The 22,003-nt window shown below is 27.8% G+C and overlaps 3 protein-coding genes and 1 non-coding gene across 5 annotated transcripts; 2 read left to right on the plus strand and 2 right to left on the minus strand.

Annotated features, from left to right (window-relative positions):
* Positions 1–7,140: 7,140 nt before the first annotated feature.
* Positions 7,141–8,408, minus strand: LOC132926446 (zinc finger MYM-type protein 1-like). The gene is made up of 3 exons (XM_060990805.1): positions 7,974–8,408; positions 7,757–7,877; positions 7,141–7,307 (listed from the first exon to the last, which is right to left on the minus strand). Exons 1-3 carry the CDS (start codon positions 8,406–8,408, stop codon positions 7,141–7,143), a joined length of 723 nt encoding a protein of 240 aa, XP_060846788.1.
* Positions 8,409–9,536: 1,128 nt separating this feature from the next.
* LOC132917627 (N-acetyltransferase ESCO2-like) lies at positions 9,537–14,328 on the plus strand. 2 transcript variants are annotated; one of them, XM_060978456.1, is made up of 11 exons: positions 9,537–9,751; positions 10,463–10,490; positions 10,566–10,894; positions 11,140–11,537; positions 11,605–11,834; positions 12,517–12,652; positions 12,712–12,912; positions 13,130–13,325; positions 13,408–13,575; positions 13,642–13,850; positions 13,936–14,328. In XM_060978456.1, the coding sequence occupies exons 2-11, from the start codon at positions 10,469–10,471 to the stop codon at positions 14,063–14,065; spliced, it is 2,019 nt and encodes a 672-aa protein (XP_060834439.1). In that variant the 5' UTR covers positions 9,537–9,751; positions 10,463–10,468; the 3' UTR covers positions 14,066–14,328. The 2 variants fall into 2 exon arrangements, with proteins under 2 accessions (XP_060834439.1, XP_060834438.1); XM_060978455.1 differs by having other exon boundaries at positions 9,538–9,751; positions 10,463–10,894.
* Positions 14,329–17,279: 2,951 nt separating this feature from the next.
* LOC132926455 (zinc finger protein 565-like) lies at positions 17,280–17,846 on the minus strand. Its single transcript, XM_060990816.1, has one exon. The coding sequence runs from the start codon at positions 17,844–17,846 to the stop codon at positions 17,280–17,282; it is 567 nt and encodes a 188-aa protein (XP_060846799.1).
* Positions 17,847–21,488: 3,642 nt separating this feature from the next.
* On the plus strand, positions 21,489–21,607 carry LOC132918756 (5S ribosomal RNA). The gene has a single exon (XR_009660553.1). It is a non-coding gene; the product is annotated as a 5S ribosomal RNA (ribosomal RNA).
* The last annotated feature ends 396 nt before the right edge of the window (positions 21,608–22,003 follow it).

Below are 22,003 nucleotides of genomic sequence, written 5' to 3' on the forward strand. Positions count from 1 at the left end.
AAAAAAAAACTTCTATAGAGGACTCGTACTGTTTTTTTAATTTTTTTTCCACGACAACGATATTATATATTGTACACTCCTCCAGTCGTCACATCGTTATAAAATAATGTCGCATATGCAGCGTATAGCATTTTATACAATTATTATATTATATAGATATGCTGTATACATTTTCTCTTTAAGAATAGCATTGTATACTTACTTCGTTATGAATCTATACAGCCATACAGGTATAATCGATATATATATATATATATATATATATATACTATATACATTTAGGCGTTAACTTATATTTCAACATTAAATTAACAATATATACCTGTATATATTGTATTTTTATCTATGTATGAGTGTGACAACTGTTGCAGTTGCGGCATCATATAATATTAATGCTTTTATACCGTCGTTTTTCAAATTCTTTACACACGAACCTGTGTAAATATTATACCTTCTATATTGTATAAAAACATAATTTTGTATGGGTATTGGGTATACTGCAGTAACCTACTGATATACCGCGATATAGTTACCTAAAATATCGTATACAGGATGTGCATCATGTAGGTCTGACATATTACTTCGATATGTGAATTAATAGTAGAATAGCTGTATTATAAATTATAATACTCTCAACACTCTGTATATACTAAACATTATTATAATTCTATAAAGAAGTTACGTGTACTATACCTTATATAATAAATCAAAAATGTGTACCTATTCTTAATACACTTTCGTAGTTTCATGTATATTTACTGATAATGTATAATATGATGACAAAAGGATTAGTCATCGATAAATACAACGGGCACGCCGCTCGTAAAATAATTATCATTAGGTTCGCAAATTAGTCGTACAATCGTATCATGAAAATAAAATTATAAAAACCATTACTATTTAGTATTTACTATAGGTATATATTGATACGTAATACGTATGTAACAATTACATCGGATTTTTTTAATCGTGCGAAACTGTGAACTGTATTGGTCTTTGCTCAGACTACGCGACAACACTGTGCAATTATATATATAAATATAACACACACACATGTATATATATAGTGGAACTCGCATGAGTTGGGGTGAGCTGCGACACATGGCCGGAAGGAATTAGTATTCCCAATGCCCCCTCTATCATCTCACCACTTCCACAAAACCTTCTTATTCGTTTTGTGTTTACAAATCCATTTTCATCCGAAAATGTGTGTAAATTAAATTAAATGCCTTATGCCTTATCCTTTTGCAAGACATGAGTAGGAATTTCGTCGAAAATTATTCCAATGATATACGTTGCCTAAAATCATAACAAATAAGCAATCACTAACATTTTCCTCAATACCTAAACTGTTCATGTATCTATCTAATAAATAGCAATGGCTTATATTTTGAAAATGATTGACATTAAGTAGTAGGTACAACATTATTTGTCATTTATATGATAAAGAGCTAAGGAAACGATTTTGAATAGTTTCAAGGCTTTGTATGTGAATATTGGCAGAGGGTAACCAGATTATAGAATAATATTCTAGAATAGAACGTACCAGCGAAAAATATGTTTTCAAAGCAATAGGGTTAGTACAATTTTAACATGCTCCTTATAATGAATTCCATAGTCGATTTTCATTTTTATGAAATATTAAAATATTAAATAATGATTAATAATCACAAAAAATTGCCTTCTGTGCAGTGAAATATGTAATTAACCGTGATAAAAAAATGATCCCAAAAATAATTCCAATTGAATGAAGTTTATTTGACAGAATTACGCTGTTTACTTTATTAAGCTCATATAAACTTAATTTCCCAACGCAAAAGAATCTTGCAGTATACACTATACAAATTAATTTTTTTTTTTAAACAGATTTATCTGTTTATTGATATTTGATAAATGCATCAATATTAGCAATTTATCTTCATATTTTAAATGAAATAAGTGGATAGGTATAATATTAAATAATATAACATTGACTATAATGTGATCATATAATATGCAGTACCTATTTACATATTATTATTATGCATACCAATTTAGTATTTACAAGTACAGAACGAGTTCGCGTGCAGCCCTATATGCAGCTATAACTTGTCTATAGCTGCTTACACTGCTGTTAACTACTTTTAATATTTTACTATAACATTATAATATTATAATATTATACAGTGTATAGCATACACGCGCGTACCTACCGTGCAACACCCGGACGCATACCATCACCGAACAGCCGGACAAAGACGGACAGAACTCCGTTCAGTTGACTGCGCTCGACCGCCGGGCGTGTAAGTAGTTAGCGATTATATATATATATATATATATATATATATATATATAAACATAATATAATATATGATATTTCTTAGCGGCGGTATCGTGTACTGTAGCATAAGAAAAAAAACGGTCACGATAATGATAAATGTCCGTAGTTCCGTACGCGGGCCCGCATATTGTTGTGTACGAAGGGAGATTTTACTTTTAAGTTATTATTTTAGGTTAGTTGTTTTACGCGGAATTGTCAGCCGAGTATGCACACACATTGTTTGTGTAATCACCGTGGTCCGTGACGGATCTATAGCGCGTGATCTGTGTACGCGTCATATGACATGCAAAATATTATTTTTACAAATAATTATCATTTAATTATGATGTAGCGGTAATTATTGTGATATGGGCAGATATATATATAGGTATATATTGTATTTATGTATAATATGTGTATTATGCAATTTATCTGTGGGATATGTCGGATGTGAGTACTGGTACCTATAACAGCTATAACACAGCGATAATATTATCATATCATTTTCTTAACCGTGGGTACCTACGCGTCGCTTACCTATATAGTATATCATTACTGATCAGTGATCACTGACCAGTGTATATAGTGATGCAAATAGACGCATGAGTTGTGAGTATACTGATTGTAGAAACAGAACAACTGGGGTTATTAAAATATTAAAGTTTCACATCAATAAAAAAGAGGTAGTATATTTTTAAAATACAAAATTTGGAATGTCGTCATACTTTATATAGCTCAGCCCTTAAATTCCGTATAATGCCTAAGTATATTATTTAAAATACGGTATGTAAGGGCTATTATTATTAAAATAATTTTAAATTTTAAATATTTTACTATAATCTTTATTAAAATAATCTTATTTATGCTTTAGTTTTATGAATATACATATTTTATTGAAATTTATATAAGTTGTACTTATTAGCTATGATATGTATGTTAAACATAGTTTTTGGCCAAAACGCCATGTACTCACACATGTAAATACAAAAATACGATTGTGCATTATGCCATTATAGTAATAAAAATGACTTAACGTTTCGAGAAAACTCTTTAATAAAATTTACTATTTTTTTAAGTGTAAGGAGAGTATGGTCTCGATTTCAATTTTTAACTTGTAAGTTGTGGGGGACTAGTCAAATTTTGATAAAACAGACACATGAGACTATTCCCTTTTCACCTGCACCTCTACTATATATATATAAATTATAAAATGCAATTTGATTGATACTCATACTACCACAATGACGAATTACATTTAGTTTAATAAATATAGAAACTAATAGGTAATAAATAATAATTATCAACTATCAGAAACTACTATGAGTCCCATTTAAAAATATACTGATAACACCTTATAAAAGTTAAAAAGAATGTTAGTATGTTACTATGTTGGTTATAAGTATAACAGATCCATGGGTTCATTTTCAGTTTCCAACACACTTTATATAAATGTCTAACATAATATAACTATATAAGTATAATATTTTAAATAAAAAATTCTGTTTTATCATTTCCATATAAATTAATTATTGTCTTGAAATTATAAATACTTAAGTGAAAAGTAATTAAAATATATAATAATAGTAACATTACAATACAAATTAGGTATATTATGATGAAATAAAAGAGAAAGAAGATTATTATGTCAGTGACATATAATGCTAATGTATTTAATATAATATAATTTTTATGACAATCAAAAATAATCTATTTATTATTATCTATCACTGTCTGCCTATAAATACTTGGCAGCCAGGCGTGATCGAATGCAATAACTAATACGAGAAAGTATATTGTATACGTCGGTTTGTACCATCACGCCTAGTTTTTTCTCACATAGTGAGGATAGTGAATTAGTAGATACTTAAAATACTACACCATTAAAATCATTAAATGATTTAAATATATAACTAATGTGCCAATAATGTACTTCTTAAAATTAAGCAACTATCAAAAATAAAAAGTCTAAGCATGCCCAGTTAAGTTAAATAAATATATTCCTACTTTCTATTAATTTGCTGATATCAAATTTAATTGTATAAAAAGTTCATAATATATAATAACGATTTTTAAAATTATTTTGCTCAATGCGTAGTTATGTTTAATTAAATTTTAATATATTTTTTGGATAAGTTATGTGTATTTGTAATAACTACGGCTCGGATTTTAAAGCATAAAAAATAACAAAAAAAGCACAAAATTGTTTTAAAAAAGCAAAAATTAAGCATATTTATTCTTTAAAAAAGCAAAAAAAAGGCATGACTAAAAATTAACATGAATAATTAGTTATAATTTATAAAACTGAAAAAAAAAATTGAAAAATTAATTTAAATTAAAAAAAGAATTTACCACCATGTATTTGGCAAGATTTTCAGAAGTGAAACTGACTCTATTATCTGAGAGGATGTTTTTATACATAGAAAACGAACGCTCTACATCGACTGAAGTAATCGGTTAGGTTGCAAGAGGTTTTGTTTAAATCAAACTTATCAAACCCATGATAGTTAATTTCGTTTGATGAAACGCCACACAGTATAGTATTAATGTTTATTTTTATAGCATAACAGACATATAAAAATTCCACAGTTAGAATAACTGAAAAAAACAATAAAAAAGCAATAAAAGCATTTACACAAAAAAAAGCCAAACAAAGTCCAAATAAATTCGTTTATTTGGAATCAGATTGACGTGAAACGAATTTATGTATAATAATTAGATTTCTATCTTAAATATATAAAAAGAAGCATTTCCTTTAAAATCCGAGCCCTACTAATAACAATAAACATTTGGTACAAATAAATCTATTGATAGTAGTAGGTACCGCAGAAGCGCGGTGAGTATTACGTATAATATATTATGTGGAGGGGGAGTTTACAGTGGACAAAAAACTAACCTATATTAATTTTAAGATATTATATAATGATTAAAACAAATTTAAAAAAAGTTTATAAGTGTATATGAAAAAATAGTTCTAGAGGATGTAAGACTCCCAGATTCAAAGGTCTATAGAGTAACGCGTAATATGTATACAGTTATAAAAACTATCATGATATTATAGCTGTGGCCTGAGATTAAATATCGTAACGATTGTAACTATCGAATTTTACAATTATCGTGTAAATCCAGTACATCATAGCGATGGGAAACAAAAACAAAACGAATCTAACTACCATAATATATATTTTATACGCTAAAAAAACAAAACGTTACATATATCTACAATTCGTCAAACAAGAAGCAAAAACTTTTTTTTATAACTAATATTTTAAAAATGCCAATGTGGTTGTATCTTACAAATTATTTTTTATAAATTTTATACTAAGTGTTTTAACTTTAAAACCATTTTTTACTTCTATTTTATTTGTTTTGCGTCCTCCTAACAAATGATGATAAGATCGGCAATTAATAATTATATTTCAATTTTCAGATAGTTGTCTATAAAATCTCGTGTATAGTAAACTATCCTGATGATTGGTTCTATTTATAGAGTAGCAGCGTAGACATTATAAATATTTTTAAATTCCAATTTATGGTTTGGATTTTTTCCCGCTGATCCTCCACTCAACCGCACTGATACAAAAGTCACGACGTGTAGATGCCACTATAATAGAAGTATACTAATGAGTAATGGGTTACGCTATTAACCAATGTATAATATTAATTGGTTAGTTATTCATTGTTAGAAGTACTCACCCAAAAAATATATTTTTATGTGTTTGAACATAACAGTATTTTGAGTAGAAATATTTAAAAATTAAATTTATTTATTTATTCTATTTTGGTGCAATAATTATACTTCAATTAAATTTGACTTTAGAATATACATTACTATAAGAATATACCTATTTATTTAACATTTTTCATACATACTAAGGGCGTAAATAGAATTTTTGATATTTATAATGTTTAGTTTTAACTTTTAAGTAAGTGTAATATATAGATACATCAATTATATTTTATTAATTTAAGAGTATAGTATCTACATCGATTAAACTTACATTTTATGTGTAATATTAGTATATTTAATTAATGGTATTAACTTGTTCGCTACTTATTCTCACAAACGATATAAATAGCTAGACACGGCGATACAAGCCAATAATGTATATACTTTTTCGTATCATCTGTTGTATTTCCACTCCAGATAACCAAGTTGGACAAGCATTAAAAAATGTTCAGGTAGTATATCAGAAATACGAATATAAGAGCGCCATCTGTTAGATTGCAACAGGTTCTTTTTAAAATGAATTATTTTTAACGAAATAATTTACTTGACTGTTTTTTACTATATGCAAATTCAGTGGCGTAGTTATGATTTGGTTCTAGGGGGGGATATTTAATTAATTGGATAAACATAAAGTGGGGGGGCTTCGCCCCCCCACCCCCCTAACATGTATTTTTTTTTTTAAATATAATTATATACACAGTTAAATTAATACAAAAATTTAATTTCCATAAATTCTATTATTTATAAAATAAAATCCAATTTCCTAGGTTTTTTGGCTAACTCGTTTATTATCTCCTCTGTGTCAATGTGTACGTTTTTGTGGACAGCCAACATAGTTAATCCATTCAATCGATCCTGTTTAATAACAAATAATGATTGTTAATTAATTATTATGAAAATGTAATGATAATGATTTTATGACAATGAATAAAAAGTTAATGATTTTTAGTCTTATTTCAGACATGGTATTTCTTAAGTATGTTTTTATTCTTATAAGGGATGAAAACATCCGCTCAGGTGTTGTAGTGGATACAGGCAATGTACATAAAAGTTTGATTATTATAAATATATTAGGAAATATATTAGCATCACATTCAATAAGCGCTTGAAGAGCTTATTTTGGTACATTATTAGATGATCTGCTTAGTTTGCGCCTCCACAACTTTAGCTCAACCAGTAAAACGTCTAAGTTTTCCACATCTGGTTGGTAAAATTCAACTAATTTCTTAAATGAAGTTTCTTCAGTTAAAACTGTATTAGAAGAAAATAAACTCTCAAACCCTAAAAATGTAAAACAATTTCAAATACACTAATAAATAATATTTGTTAATATTACTATATTACACTATATTACTATAATACTCTATTATTTACACATAAGTTAATCTTTTATATTAGACTACATAATATTATATTATTATACTACTTTTGAAAATGTCTGAGTGTGCCAAAAATCTATTTTCCAATTCAGTTATGAAATAATCAACATATGGTATAAAAACAGTTATTTTATAGTAAGTTTCCGCATCCATTTTTTGATCAGACAATGAATTTGCTCAATTTGTTTGTCTTTTATTTAACCGTTTGACTGTCAACTCAATATCCATTTTAACAGCCATTACCTATTTTTTTTTTAATGTTTATATCAATAACTAGTATATACTTAACATATATTTGTGTCATTTTTTTAACCTTTGCTTGTAGGAATATTTTTTTAAACTCGTTATCACATTCGCTTCTCATAGATTTCAATTCTGAAACAATGTCTTTTGTCAGGTCAACTGCTTCCTTTAAATCAATCCTTTCTTTTTGTAATTGCTTACATAAAGGAAGACCAAATGAAAACCACAGCTAAATACATAAGAAATGGCACTTTTAATTACATAATTTTAACCTATACTCTATAGATACTTGTTTTAATTTCAAGATTTATAAAAAAAAAAATACCTTAATCACATAAACTGACACTATAAACTCAGAATCCATAGCTTTCAGTAGTAAATTTGCATCTGTAGTGGAACCTGATGAATCATTCCACTCTGAAATAGTCTCTAATGCTTCTAAGACAAACTCAAATGGCTCAACAAAATCGTGAACCGCATCATATCTTTGTACCCATTTTGTGGCACAAAGACGTTTAAGAGTTTTCACTTTTATATCAGTATCACTATTTTCAATACAAGACAGCAGAACATTGTTACGTTTGGGTGTATTAAAAAAAACGTACAACTTTTCTATAATTCCCAAACAATTCCTTATAGGTTTAATGTTACTAGCTGTTGAGACAGCCAAGTTTAAAGAATGAGCTACACAATGTATGTACAAAGCTTTAGGATACATTGCTCTAACATGGGCTTGAACGCCTTGCATGTGGCCTGCCATATTACTTGCACCATCATAACCTTGTCCATAATATTATACACAAATATTTGCATCAACCCCACAACTCATCAATCCTATTATACCAAATTAAAATATCAAAATAAATTGTTTTAAACAATGTAAGCCATATTTTTTTCAATTACCATTCAATATAGAATCTGCTAAATTTTTGCTTGTCAAACTTTGAACAGGAATAAATTTAAAAAAATCTTCATTCTCATTTTTTTTTTTGTCAACATACCTATCTAATTTGCAGCAAATTGCAACTACATAATATGTACCAATGACTACGCGTCAATTCATGTAGTGTTGATTATTCAACTGTAGAATAAACACTTTTTATGGGCAGGGCAAAAGCGCAACTTGAAAAGCCAAATCTAAAACTTTTTAAGGTACTTTGTAGTGACTAAAGAGACTCACTAGTCACTAATAGTATTTAAATTGATGGGGCACTTAGACCAATTAGCACCGGGGCACACAAATATCTAGCTACGGCACTGCCACTAACTGGTCTTCTTCCCCAAAAAGTTATACTTACGCGTTAAGCCACGTCCACTGAGTGATTACTAATGTTTCTATCAGAAATAGTTTTTATGTGTAAATCACAAACGACTTCGATCGTCTAAACACTCTAAACTCTAAAACGTTCATGTAAAAATATTATTTTACTGTCAAAAAGTCGTCAAGGTTGCCTACATTGAACCCCTCAAAATTTTTTTATTTTGTTGTTATTTAAAATGTGCTTTTTATGTATATCATAAGTGTTATTCACGATGTAGAGAAGATGGATCTTCTCTAAATGACTACATCGAGGTGTTTTTAATCTATATCTACCTATTATTATTATTGTATTAAACTACTAAGGACAAATTAAGGAGATATTATTTAATTATTATATGACTATATAAGTATTCGATCAATAGCTTTAATCTTTTAAATTTCTTTTGACCAAGCTCTAGGTTATTCTTGATTATTACGGGAACAATAGGAGGATAGTATCGGCATTAGCATTGATTTTATTTTGAATTAGATCGTATCGTAAATCTGTATACTTGGAAATTTGGAATATCCTTGAAATATAAATGATATTATTATCACTTCCTGTATTGTTATTGTTGTCACTACTCAGTTGTATTTACCAAATCGTTTAAAATCTAATTTTACATTTTTCCACGTTTTTAGTGTTTTTACAGGAGTTGAGCGGTGATGCACTAGCACTATGCACTGATGCGTAGATTACTGACGGAGTGACGGCTGCTCGTGAGTTTATTAATTAATAACTATTAACTACGTAATACGTAGTGTAGTTATGTAGTGGAACTGAGGAAGGTTTAAGATCTGACGTAAGTACCTGCAACAATATTTCATACTTTTAAGTTTCAAGTGTAGGTATAAAAATGTATCATTTGCAAAAATGTTGCATAAAACTAAAATCAAAAGTAATCGTCTAGATATTACGATTTACGACGTATAAATGCATAATTTATATTAAAATATATTTTTAAATATTTGACGTAAGAGTAGTAACTAATTGAGATCTAATTGAATTACAAATAGTAACTTAATTTTTTTTTATTTATGTAAGAAAATCAGGTTATTAAATTGAGTAATTATTCCCTATTATTACTGACATTTTATGCTTTAATTCTTAAAGTTACATAAATATTTGACAATTTAAGGAGTACCTGTTATTACTTTGCTACCAGATGACTTTATTTTGTTTGAATTTATGTGTACTATCTACATACTTTTTGAACTTATGTTCCCATTGTGCAATAATTTCGGAGCCCTAAAAAACCTATTTAATACTGTAAAAACAGCTAACTTAATATAGTTATAACTTTGATCAACAATCAAATTCTGATTTCGCCATCATTTTAAAAATACTAAAATACAAGAGTTCTTTCCAAATAAGGGTTTGTGTCTAGTAAAGTTACAATGTTTACAATTGAACTATTGTAGGTTCATGAAATGTATTTTAAAGGCATATTTATTTGTAGTGTGTAAATTATGTAATTAACATTTATTAAATTTAATATTGTAATTTGTTTTAGGTTAAAATGTTTACTTATACAAATCCTCGTAAGTCTCTTCAGTTACATAAAATTGAATCATCGCCATTTTTAACAAATCGAAAACGTAAATTATTTTCTGTAGAAAGTTCGGATGAAAATATCTCTCCATCCAGAGTGTATGATTTTGAATATGTTTCTCCTGAAAAATCTTTTAATATAAATTCAACTAAATTAAGTCCTACTCTGAGTGAAAAATTTGAACGTCTTATTTCAAAATCAAAGCATGATAACTTATGTTTATCATCAACTACTACAGCTAAATCTTCAAATTCTCAACCAATAGAACATAATACCACAACACCATTGAATACAAAAAAAGTCAAAAGAGACAAAAATCTTTCAAACGAAAGCTTTAGTTTAAATAACAAAGCTGAGTATGAAGTAGCTTCATGTTCTTATGATTATAAAACGGTAAGAATTTTAATTTTCATTATTATTGTAATAAATATTTAAATATTCAATTAATATACATAAAATATTTGTAAAAATGTTTAATGTTGTATAATTTTATTATGGAAAAAATAACTTGGACATAAATCTTATTCAAATCACAAATTAAAAAAAAAAAAAAAATTATACTATATATTTTTCATTGCTTGTCATACTCAAATTTTAATTGAAATTTAATAATACCCTAAACTAATGTTTATTGACAGATATCACCTGGAGATTTTGGTATTGAACGAGTTACTCGCTCACATTATAATCCAAAGGTAAAAACAACATTGTTTAAAGATAATATGTCTACAAGTAAAAAAAGACCTAGATCTACCAGCAGACCACTAAAAACAAAAATAAATTTGTTTCCGGATTCTATATCACCATTTAAAAAGAAGCCTTTAGATATGCAATTATGTAAACATGAAAATGAAAGTAATTCAACTAAAAAAAGTGTAGTTAAAAAAACTAAAACTCCTACACAATCTTCTACAAAAAAAAATGTATGGACAGAATACATGAATCAAAATAAACCTAAACGTATTCTTATGGAACAACAAAACAACAGAAAATTTTTCAAGTCTAAAGTGGTTCATAACGATATACTAAATAAAAAGTAAGGTTTTCTTAGAAATTAATATCAACTGTTGTTATTTTTTTTAATAATATTTATGATTGTTTAGAAAAGATGATAACTTTAACTTAAAAGTTATAAATTGGAATGATGAAAATAGTATAAGTTCTACAGTTGAAGTCAAGGAATCTAATTTAAATGGTCCAGAAATATTTAATGATGACAAAATCAGTGAAAATAGTCAATTTATAAATAAATCAATAGAAATGTTAGATGATGGTCATTTGACAGCTGTACAAAGTTTGTTTTTGACTCCAACATTTAAAAGAAATCATAAAGGTATAAAATAATCAATAGTTTAGTTATGATATCGAACGCGATCTACCAAATTTATTTTTAATAATACTAGATCCGGGGTTAGATCTAACCGAAAATAATATTGAATTACCGTGTTTGTATATGTTAAATGTTTTTATATATATATATATATTGATTTTTATAATCATTAGTATAATTAATGAGTTCTTACATTATTATTATTTTAATTTGAATAAAAAGTGTCATATTTAAGTTTGCAAAGAAATTTTAAATATTGTATCTAATCCATAGATAGATAAAGTCATCTCTACCACTTTTTTCAATGGCCTTTCAAGTAAATTTCATTATTAAATTATAAAATAAAAATAATATAATAGAAGTGAATTAGTAATATGTTATGATATTATTATAGTAATATGTTGAAATGGTAACTAAATAAAAATTCCTAGTTCTCTAAATAATTAATTTTAACATATTAATTGGGTCATAAAAGTAAGATTGTAATAAATGTACCATACATATTTGTTAATTGGGTGTATAAGTACAATTAAATGTTTTCAAATATTGGAATTACTGATAGATATTACCTACTTTGGTAGATATTATGTACAACACCACAACCCATATTTTTATTTTAATAAAAAAAAGAATGTATTTCATATTATATTATAGTTTTAATAAATTTAAATAATTGTTTATCAAGGTCCAAAATCTTTAAATAAAGGTGCCCAAAATCATAGCACTATTCTAAAACCAGTTTTAATTACAAATGCTTACGATTTTAATGAAGATTATGATGGAGAAAAATGTCTTTCTTCTTCAGCTGCTCATCTGAAGGAGTAAGTGTTAAATGTTGTTTAAAAATTAAATATTAAATATATTATCTATATTTTTTTAGTGTATCAAGAAGATCTTCTATTGATTTTAATGACACAATCTTAAATAAATCAGTTGACACTTCAATTGATTTCAATGATACAATCATAGATGTGTTTGCTGATACTTCAATTAATGCTTCAGTTAATGTAAATGAATCTCCACGATCAAACTTGTTCCCAATTTTCACTAATGAAACGCCTCCACTTAGTCACATTATTCGGTAATTATTTATAAATTATCTAAGTCTATCATTATCATAATATTAACTATATTATGTATAACAAACATTTTTTTTTTTTATTATGAATTATTTACATTAATCTAATTGTACAACAAGTGCAAGATAATAACTCAAGTAGTTGAAAAATTAGAACTTAAAAATACAAAAAAATATATTTGTATTTATTTGTTTATTTATTGAATTTTAATATTATTAGTCCTAGTGAAAAAAAGAGTTCAGTGCGAAAAGGAAGAAGAATTATTGACAACACTCAATATAAGATTTATGCAGGACAAAAGAAATTTGGTGGTTTTTTGTGTAATCAATGTGGTCTTTATTATTCAAGAGGAGAATTAGAAGATGAAGCAGAACATGAAAAGTATCATAAAGCCAAGGATATTTTCAAGTATAAGGTATGTTAGTTTAATTAAAATTTTTCCTTTTCTAATACCCGATTAATATTTATTAATTTAATATTATATTTGTGTACTTTAGACTATAAAAAATGAAAAAGTTATTTATAAAGATTTTGATGAACGCATAGTTGTAATATCTGGATCGGATACTAAAATGTTAAGTTCAAAAGCTTTAGAGGTGATGTCATATGTTGACGAAGAACTTGGCTGCAGTACACAACGTTCTGTTTTACCCGAAACTAAAAAAGTACGTATTTTGTGGTATCTAATTATTGTAATGAAGACTATTTAAAATTATAATTATTACTTTCAGGTTTATTTGTATATAAAAAAGAAACAAGTGATTGGATGCCTAGTAATAGATCTCATGTCTCGGGCTTATCATAATGTAGAAACTGAATCAGAAGATATGGTTGTTGTATCTGAAGAATCATATCCTGTGAAAGCAGGTGTTAACAGTATCTGGATAAGATGGGATTGCCGTAGAACTGGAATCGCAACAAAACTACTCGACTATTTTCGGTGAGGTTTTTAATAATAAAAATATAATAATAAATAATGAATGCTTTATGTGTAGATAAATTTTAATTGGTCTATTATTTTTTAGTAAGAATTATGCATTTGGTCATATATTGGCACTTGATGAAGTAGCCTTCACAGTACCTACACGTGCTGGCAAACAATTCATTAAAAAGTATACAAAGAAAAATGATTTTTTAGTTTATACTGGATGGTAATAAATTATTTTGGTTTGTTATTCCTTATGTATAACATACATTTTTTTTATCACAATATGTTATTTTGATTTTTGTATTCCTTAACAGAGTTTTGTCCTGATTATTCTTAGACAATAAGGTCAATTGATGTAGTATTAAAAAAATTGTTTATTTTTGTTAATTGTTATACATTTATTATTAGTTTTTGGACCAAGTGTTATTTACATTCTAAAGAGTTATTAAATGAGAAAACAAAAGCATTTATTTCAGCTTTTATCATTATATTTTCATGAAAATAAAAATGTTATTTAAATATTTTTGAATTATATAAAGTCTGTCAAAGGTATGACATAAATAATTATTAATCATTTATACTTTTTAAATACATTAAAATAAAGTTAATAATGTTATTTATTTGTATTTTGTTGTCTTATATTAAATGTACCTAGTTATATCTTATTCTAATGCATACATTTTATTTTTTTCGTTTTCATTGGATTAGTTAAGTGTAATTGTGTATGAATGTATGTACTGTAATCAGACCCGGATTAAGATTTACAGTGCCCATAGGCTGTAAAAAGTTTGGTTCCCCTATTTTACTAATCCTTTGGCCTTTATAAAAATATATTGTATACATTTTTTAAATTTTTAAATTAATAACTCATTATTACTCTACTTGATACTTTGTCAGTGATATATAGATAGTAGATACTGTCGATACTGATAACTAAGGAGTTACTTAGAATTAACATTAATAATAATAATAATAATAATAGAGGAATTATTTCTTTTTTTAATTTAATTTTATATTGACTTCCATAAGGACCTGTTGTTGTGTGATAGTGAATTAGTGAAAATAAAAATGAATGAAATTGTTTGGCCTAACCTTGAATGTTTGAATTCTTTGTTCAGATTGTTTGTTTGTATTATGTATACGCGTTTATAGTTTGGATAGTGGATTAGACAAAAGTTGCCACATTTTTTTGGCACTTTTTGTTAACCAATTAATATTTTATGTAAAGTGGTATTCGGTACTTCGGTAGATACGCGTAATTGTATGATTTTATTAGTTTGTTGCGGTATTTGGTGGTGGCGAGTAGACTTATTGTTGATTGGATCGGTAGTAATTATATATTAATATTACAGGGCTGGATTTAGGGTTTTGCTGCCCATAGGCTGAAATAAATTGACTACCGACGAAAAAAAGCTATTTCGTTTCGACCGTTAAAATTTGCCACCCTAAGCTTTAGCCTAAATAGTCTAAGCGGTAATACGGCCCTGCTCTACGAACATTCTTAATCCCGGGTTTCTAAACGTATTTTAATAAAATAAAATAAACTAATAAACTGTGCATCTTCGTACACGTACAAATGAGTACCACGAAAAAATAACCTCGGATTTAGTCTCCGAAAAATTAACCCCATATGAGATTTTGTAAGATTTTAAATAATTATAATTGTATAATATTCAAAACTAAAATGTATATTCTAATAAATACGTGTACCTATATGAATATTTTAATTTTTAAGTGAATTATGAGCATTTTTAAATATTTAATAGTACTCATAAGTCATAACTCATAACGTACCTAAAAATTAAAATATCGTAAAAAACCAACGAGAAAACACAGATTATGTTCTTACCTTGAGTTACCTAAAAGTTTGATAACAGGTCAATTCACTCTAATATCAATATAAGTATATTAATATATATTTTTTTTTATGCATTTTAATTGACATTTAATATTATTAATGTTATATACGTTTTAAATTCTGTACGTAGTGATGAATGTATTGATTTTACAATGATGTGTGTGTGTTTTTTTTATTTTTGTGTCTGTCATCACTTTTTGGAGTAGTTATAATGCTTCGATTTTTGACTTCAGCCCCTCTTTGAAAAGTAAAATTCATCTAGTTGGTACTTTGGGGAGTCAAAAAAAAATTTCAATAGTTTTCAAAAGCGTCAGGAAAAACCCTGAAAAAATTACGGAAAAACGGGTATTTTTACGCATAACCACTTTTTGACAAAATCGATTTTTTGATTTTGCTGTAACTCAAAAGCGATTCATTTTAAATACTTGAAATTTTCACCAAATGTTTATATTATGGTTATCTATTTGCGATTGAATTTTCAAAATATTTTGACCTTTTAAAAGCTATTTATAGTCAATTGAAATTTTCGATTTTTCTAAATTTTTTTTCTTGAAATGTGTAGAAAAAAATGTGGTACTCCAAAAAATCTTTAAAATTTAATGTAAAGTTTATATAAGTTGTATTTATCGTAATAAAAAAAATCAAAAATCGTTTGTCACAATTTTTGTTGATAAGCATTTAAGGTTCAAATGATTACGAAATATGCTAAAATCGCGAACATTTGCAAGGCATTTTGAAGTTGAAAATTCATAAGATTTTTGTGATTTATAACTAACGTTAAAAAACCCAATACAAGGTTCTCCATAACTTTTTCTTCAAATAACTGTAAAAAAAATTCTAGTGTCAATATAGAAAACATTTTATGATAGCGTATGAAATTTAATTGTTTACGAAATCGCGTAAAATAACGATGTATTACAATTTAAATATAGGTAATAATATGATATATCCTGCTAATTACCATTTACTGACACAAATCATCTCCGTTCAGAATCGTTTTTCGTATACAATGATTGAATGATATCAGTCGTTGGCCGTTGCATTCAAACTTAACACATCCATTATAGTGACCTACTTTGAACTCTCCATCACTACTATATACAGCAGAGCGATACCCACTTGCCCACTTTTTTTTTTATCTTGTATACTACTCTTGTGATTTATCTATATAGCTGTACTTGTTTATTAAAAATGAAGACGAACAACGACTAAATGGTTTTCGCTACAAACGTTAATAAATATAAATATAAATTAATAATATAAAACATCGAAACATATAAATATAACTATATTTATTTTTGGTGAACACAAAACACAATGTAATTAACACGGATGTGCAGTTAATAACACTCTATACACATGTTAGTTATTAACTGTCACAGACATAATAATTATCGAATAGCATCATTAACGATATCGACGTCGAAAGGATTATTTTCGTCGAACAGCGCTGCTTATATAGCAGACGGCGTCGTGCAACTTGCCGACACGTCCGCATAAACAAAAACATCGTCCTTTTATTGTAACTCGTCGGACCGTCACAACGAGTGAACTAACTTGCTTACTTGCCTCATCTGCACACGTCACAGTGGTACGGTCACAGTGGTCCGCTGGTGTACCGTCAAACCGCTGGTCTTGCATTCCATCTCGGACGTTATTACTGCTGTGCGGGCACGGCCTCTCGCCCGCGTGACGCGTCCGCCCGGTAACGTCGGCGTGTCATCACTCAAACTAAACTTCTCGTCACATCCGCCGCAGTGACGGTACGACGGTTTTTTAGCCTCGTGCGTCTGCGCGTGTCTGATCAAATTGCATTTCCGGGTAAACGACTTTCCGCAAACGTGACAGCCGTACGGTTTGTCGCCCGTGTGCACCCGCATGTGCCTGGTTAAGTTGCTTTTGTGAGTGAACGACCTATGGCACTGGTCACAATCGTACGGTCTTTCGCCGGTGTGCGACCGCTGGTGTATGGTCAGTACGCTGTTACTTATGAACCGCTTGCCGCATACGCCGCACGGGTATGATTTTTTACCCGCGGTGCAAGTACGCGGGTGCACTGTCAGCTCGCTGTTAATGACAATCTTCAGATCCGTTCCAGTCCGTTGGCGCAAATTCAGATGACAGTTCTGAGTAAATTCCAATAATTCCATGTCTCGAACAAGAAGTACTTTATAATAATATAACGAAAACAGATTAACTTGTCAAGTTATAATGGTAGATACGATATTACGTGCAAACTAGAGCGCGAGAATGTAAGTGTTTTTTAAATAACGTATTTGTTATTTGATGAATTGGAAATCAGATTGGTTGTCAACACAATTTTTCAAGCCAGTATTGTGTTATAGGGATATGAATGTATTGATTTTTCAATGATATATATTTTTTTTTGTGTCTGTAAACACATATTGGAAGTGAAAATAATTATTAAAAATAATTTTTTGCAAATATTTTCGTTTAACCATATTTTTTGATTTTGTATTTTCCCGATTATTTTGTAAAATATTGAGGATTCTGTACTTTATTGAACTACTGAAGTAAACAAACTTATAAACTTAAGCCAATTTTTTACCAGAAACCACTATCAATATAAAATATTATAAAATTATTATTATTATTATTTAATATTGAAATAATCATTAAATTCATCGCCTCATAAAGAACCTACAATTTTAATATTATATTTTTCTAAAAATCTAATGATTCATTATAGCTGGTCTAAATGACTTAGATCTAGTCTGTTTTGATCTTGGGATAAGCTAGCCGCTATAGAAAACGTGTAAATATTAAAATAAAATATAATACATTGTAAAACAATTTGGATGCCAATTGTTTAAACTGTTTAAAGTATACGTCAAATAAAGAAGTCATATTATATTCAACAGAGATTAATATACGATGATTATATCAGTTCTATTCACACTAATAATATAATGCCTGAAAAACGGGTAGTACAATTTTACTTAAGCTGTCATTGCTTTTGGTTGTACATTTGAATAACAATCAATTAAATATTATTTTTTTGAATTAAATACATAAACAAAAAATTATTCGATTTTTGTGAGCCAATATAAAATTCATATGTGAGCCATCTTAGAGTAATCTAAAGGGGTTGAAAAATAAAACAAAGGATACTATCCTAGTCTCAAGGAATAAATGTGTGTACAATTTGATGCCAATTGGTACGATAGTTGCTAGTTTCTAAGCTTATATAACCAACCATACACATTCATTTTTATTTATATAGAAAAACTAGATGATAGATAAATAGATATAGATATAGATGTATTATATTATGTATATGTTCTCACGGATAATAATAATAATTAAAACTAATTAGGTGCGCGTTGTATGCCTTCGTGATATATGCTCATGCATACAGCGTATACATATAATGTATACACACAATAACATATACCTATTAATTATTATATACCTGTGTAATATTATATTTATAATTTTAAATTTTTATATAAATGTTGACGAGTGACGACTATTACCGGTGGATGTTTTCGTTAGCGATTATTCTCTAATTAGTATACCTACCTACTAGTGTACGTCATAACATTTCGATTTTCAGAAAACTGTTTTAAATTGCGTGTAGTTTATTTACGCTTTAAATTTGCGTATCTTCTGCTTCAAATTTAATGACTTGGAAACTTTCGGATGTATGCGACGCGCTGTAGCTGCAAATATGTACCTATTATAGTATTATGACGTTTACACTAAAAACAATAAACATATCATGAACATAATTAATTATGAGATATCATGTGTATATCTATTATTATTTAACAATTCAACGGAAGACGTCCATCGTATGCGTTTCTAATAATGAAATTATATTCATTATTATATTGTGTTGCTATTTTTTTTTTATTTCCCAGAAACAGTTTAAATTAGACGGTGACATTTTCTTGTTCTTTTTCTTTTTCGAGAGATATTTTATAGGTTACGACGACTTTGTGCATAAATAATATATCGTAGTAATTCACCTACAATATTTATATGCAATTAAAATAATTTAATAATATGTATTTTGTACTTATAATTATTTTTTTAAATTGTAGGATATATTTTTCATAAAATCACACCAGAAATTTAAAACTAAATTTTGTTTTGTTAAATATTTAGTATATTATTATTTTGTTATTGATATAAGTATATCTAACAAACTCGCAATACAGTTTTATCTAATTTGGTGGAAACGAGTACCGTCCATTAAAACAACTAAACCTATCGGCTATCGACTATTTATTGCACTATAAGTATATACTTATACCTATACTTTTTACCTGTGGACTGTGGTCGTAGCCATTCTGCTTACTACTCATCTTCAAATAAGTTAATGAAATAATATAATTATGCATTGTTATGTATAGTGCGTAAAAATAATATACTAATAATTCAAAAAGTAAAAAATAATATAAAGTATATCAAAATATATTATTAAAAATCAATAAATAATCGAATATATTAATCAATAATCGTATAATAGTATTTTAAATCGTTAAAACTGTGTATAAAGGGGAAACGGGTAGCATATAAGCATTCATACATTAATGTATTATATTATTTTACATTTTCTTGTTAAAAAAAATAAATTATTATACAATTAAAATAATAAACGTAATTATACATTATAATATCATTAATATCTGCGCGATAATAAACTTGGCGGGAATTTAAAATTGACAAATGGGATTGCGTGGTTGAACACGGGTGCCGAAACAGACCCCAGAATGCTTATATGCAAACGGGTACGATAAAATTGGAGCGGGGGGAGGGTCAATAGTAAAAATAGTTTCCAGTAGTTTTCAAAATCTTCAGAAAAACCCATAAAAAGTAACAGAAAAAAAGGAATTTATACACATAACCAGGTTTTGATAAAATCGATTGTTTTATTTTGGTTTAACTTAAAAACGAATCATTGTAAACACTTGAAATTTTTACCAAAAACGTATTAGTGTTATTTTAAAAATATTTTACCTTTTTTTAAGCTATTTATAGTCAATTGAAATTTTCGATTTTTCTAAATTTTTTTTCTTGAAATGTCTAGAAAAAAAATGTGGTAGGTACTCCAAAAAATCTTTAAAATTTAATATAAAGTTTATATAAGTTGTATTTATTGTAGTAAAAAAAAACAAAAATCGTTTGTCACAATTTTTGTTGATAAGCATTTAAAGTTCAAATTATTACGAAATATGCTAAAATCGCGAACATTTGCAAGGAATTTTGAAGTTGAAAATTCATAAGATTTTTGTGATTTATAAGTAACGTTAAAAAACCCAATACAAGGTTCTCCATAAATTTTTCTTCAAATAACAGTAAAAAAATTCTAGTATCAATAAAGAAAACATTTTATGAGCGTATGAAATTTAATTGTTTACGAAATCGCGTGAAATAACGATATATTACAATTTAAATATAGGCAATGATATAATATACCCTACTAATTATCTTAGACTGACAAATCATTTTCATTGAGCATCGGACTTATACTAGTCCAGTACTTATATAAAAATGTGGGTGGGCACTTGACTACCAGGCCCACCCGCCCACCCCCTAAACCCGCCACTGGGTTTAAGTAAATAAGTAGGTAAGTACCTATGTTTTACTGTAAAATCAAAATTCAATTTATACATTATACAACTATGTGTAGTGTAGTGTTTGCTTTTTAGTATTTTTTAAAAATATTGAAAATTAACTGAATTCAGTTTTCGTCTTTACCATCACCAAAAAATTTTAACATTTGATTACGGTATTTAATTACAATTATTTTCTACGTTGATATCGCCAACGACCATACCACGTTGAATACACCAGTTCTCGTCCGATCACTGAAGTTAAGCAACGTCGGGCGTAGTTAGTACTTGGATGGGTGACCGCTTGGGAACACTATGTGCCGTTGGCTTTTTTTTATTTCTGATAAATCCAGTATTCATTTCCAATTTTAACTTTTAAGATATTTTTATCTTTGTCGAGTTTTTTTTAAATTTTTTAATTACACAATATGAAAATATTTTTACCTAACCTAACCCGTTAAGCCGTAAGGAACTTTTCTAGGTTCAAATATATAATATATATTATATACTTAACTTATAACTGCGTACAAGTTAAAATAATCACACTGCATTATACTTTAAACTATAGGATATATGTATATTACGCACAACAAAACATTCGACGTACGAATTTTTTCGTACGTTTCCACCACGAACGGCGTCTACGTTCAGTGGTGGTTGCGTGATTGGTGCCGGTTATCGGATCTGAATAAACGTGCACATCGTAGGCCGGTTTTGTTGCATTT

This window comes from Rhopalosiphum padi, chromosome 1, assembly GCF_020882245.1.
Source record: "Rhopalosiphum padi isolate XX-2018 chromosome 1, ASM2088224v1, whole genome shotgun sequence".
In the NCBI taxonomy this organism is placed as follows: domain Eukaryota; kingdom Metazoa; phylum Arthropoda; class Insecta; order Hemiptera; family Aphididae; genus Rhopalosiphum; species Rhopalosiphum padi.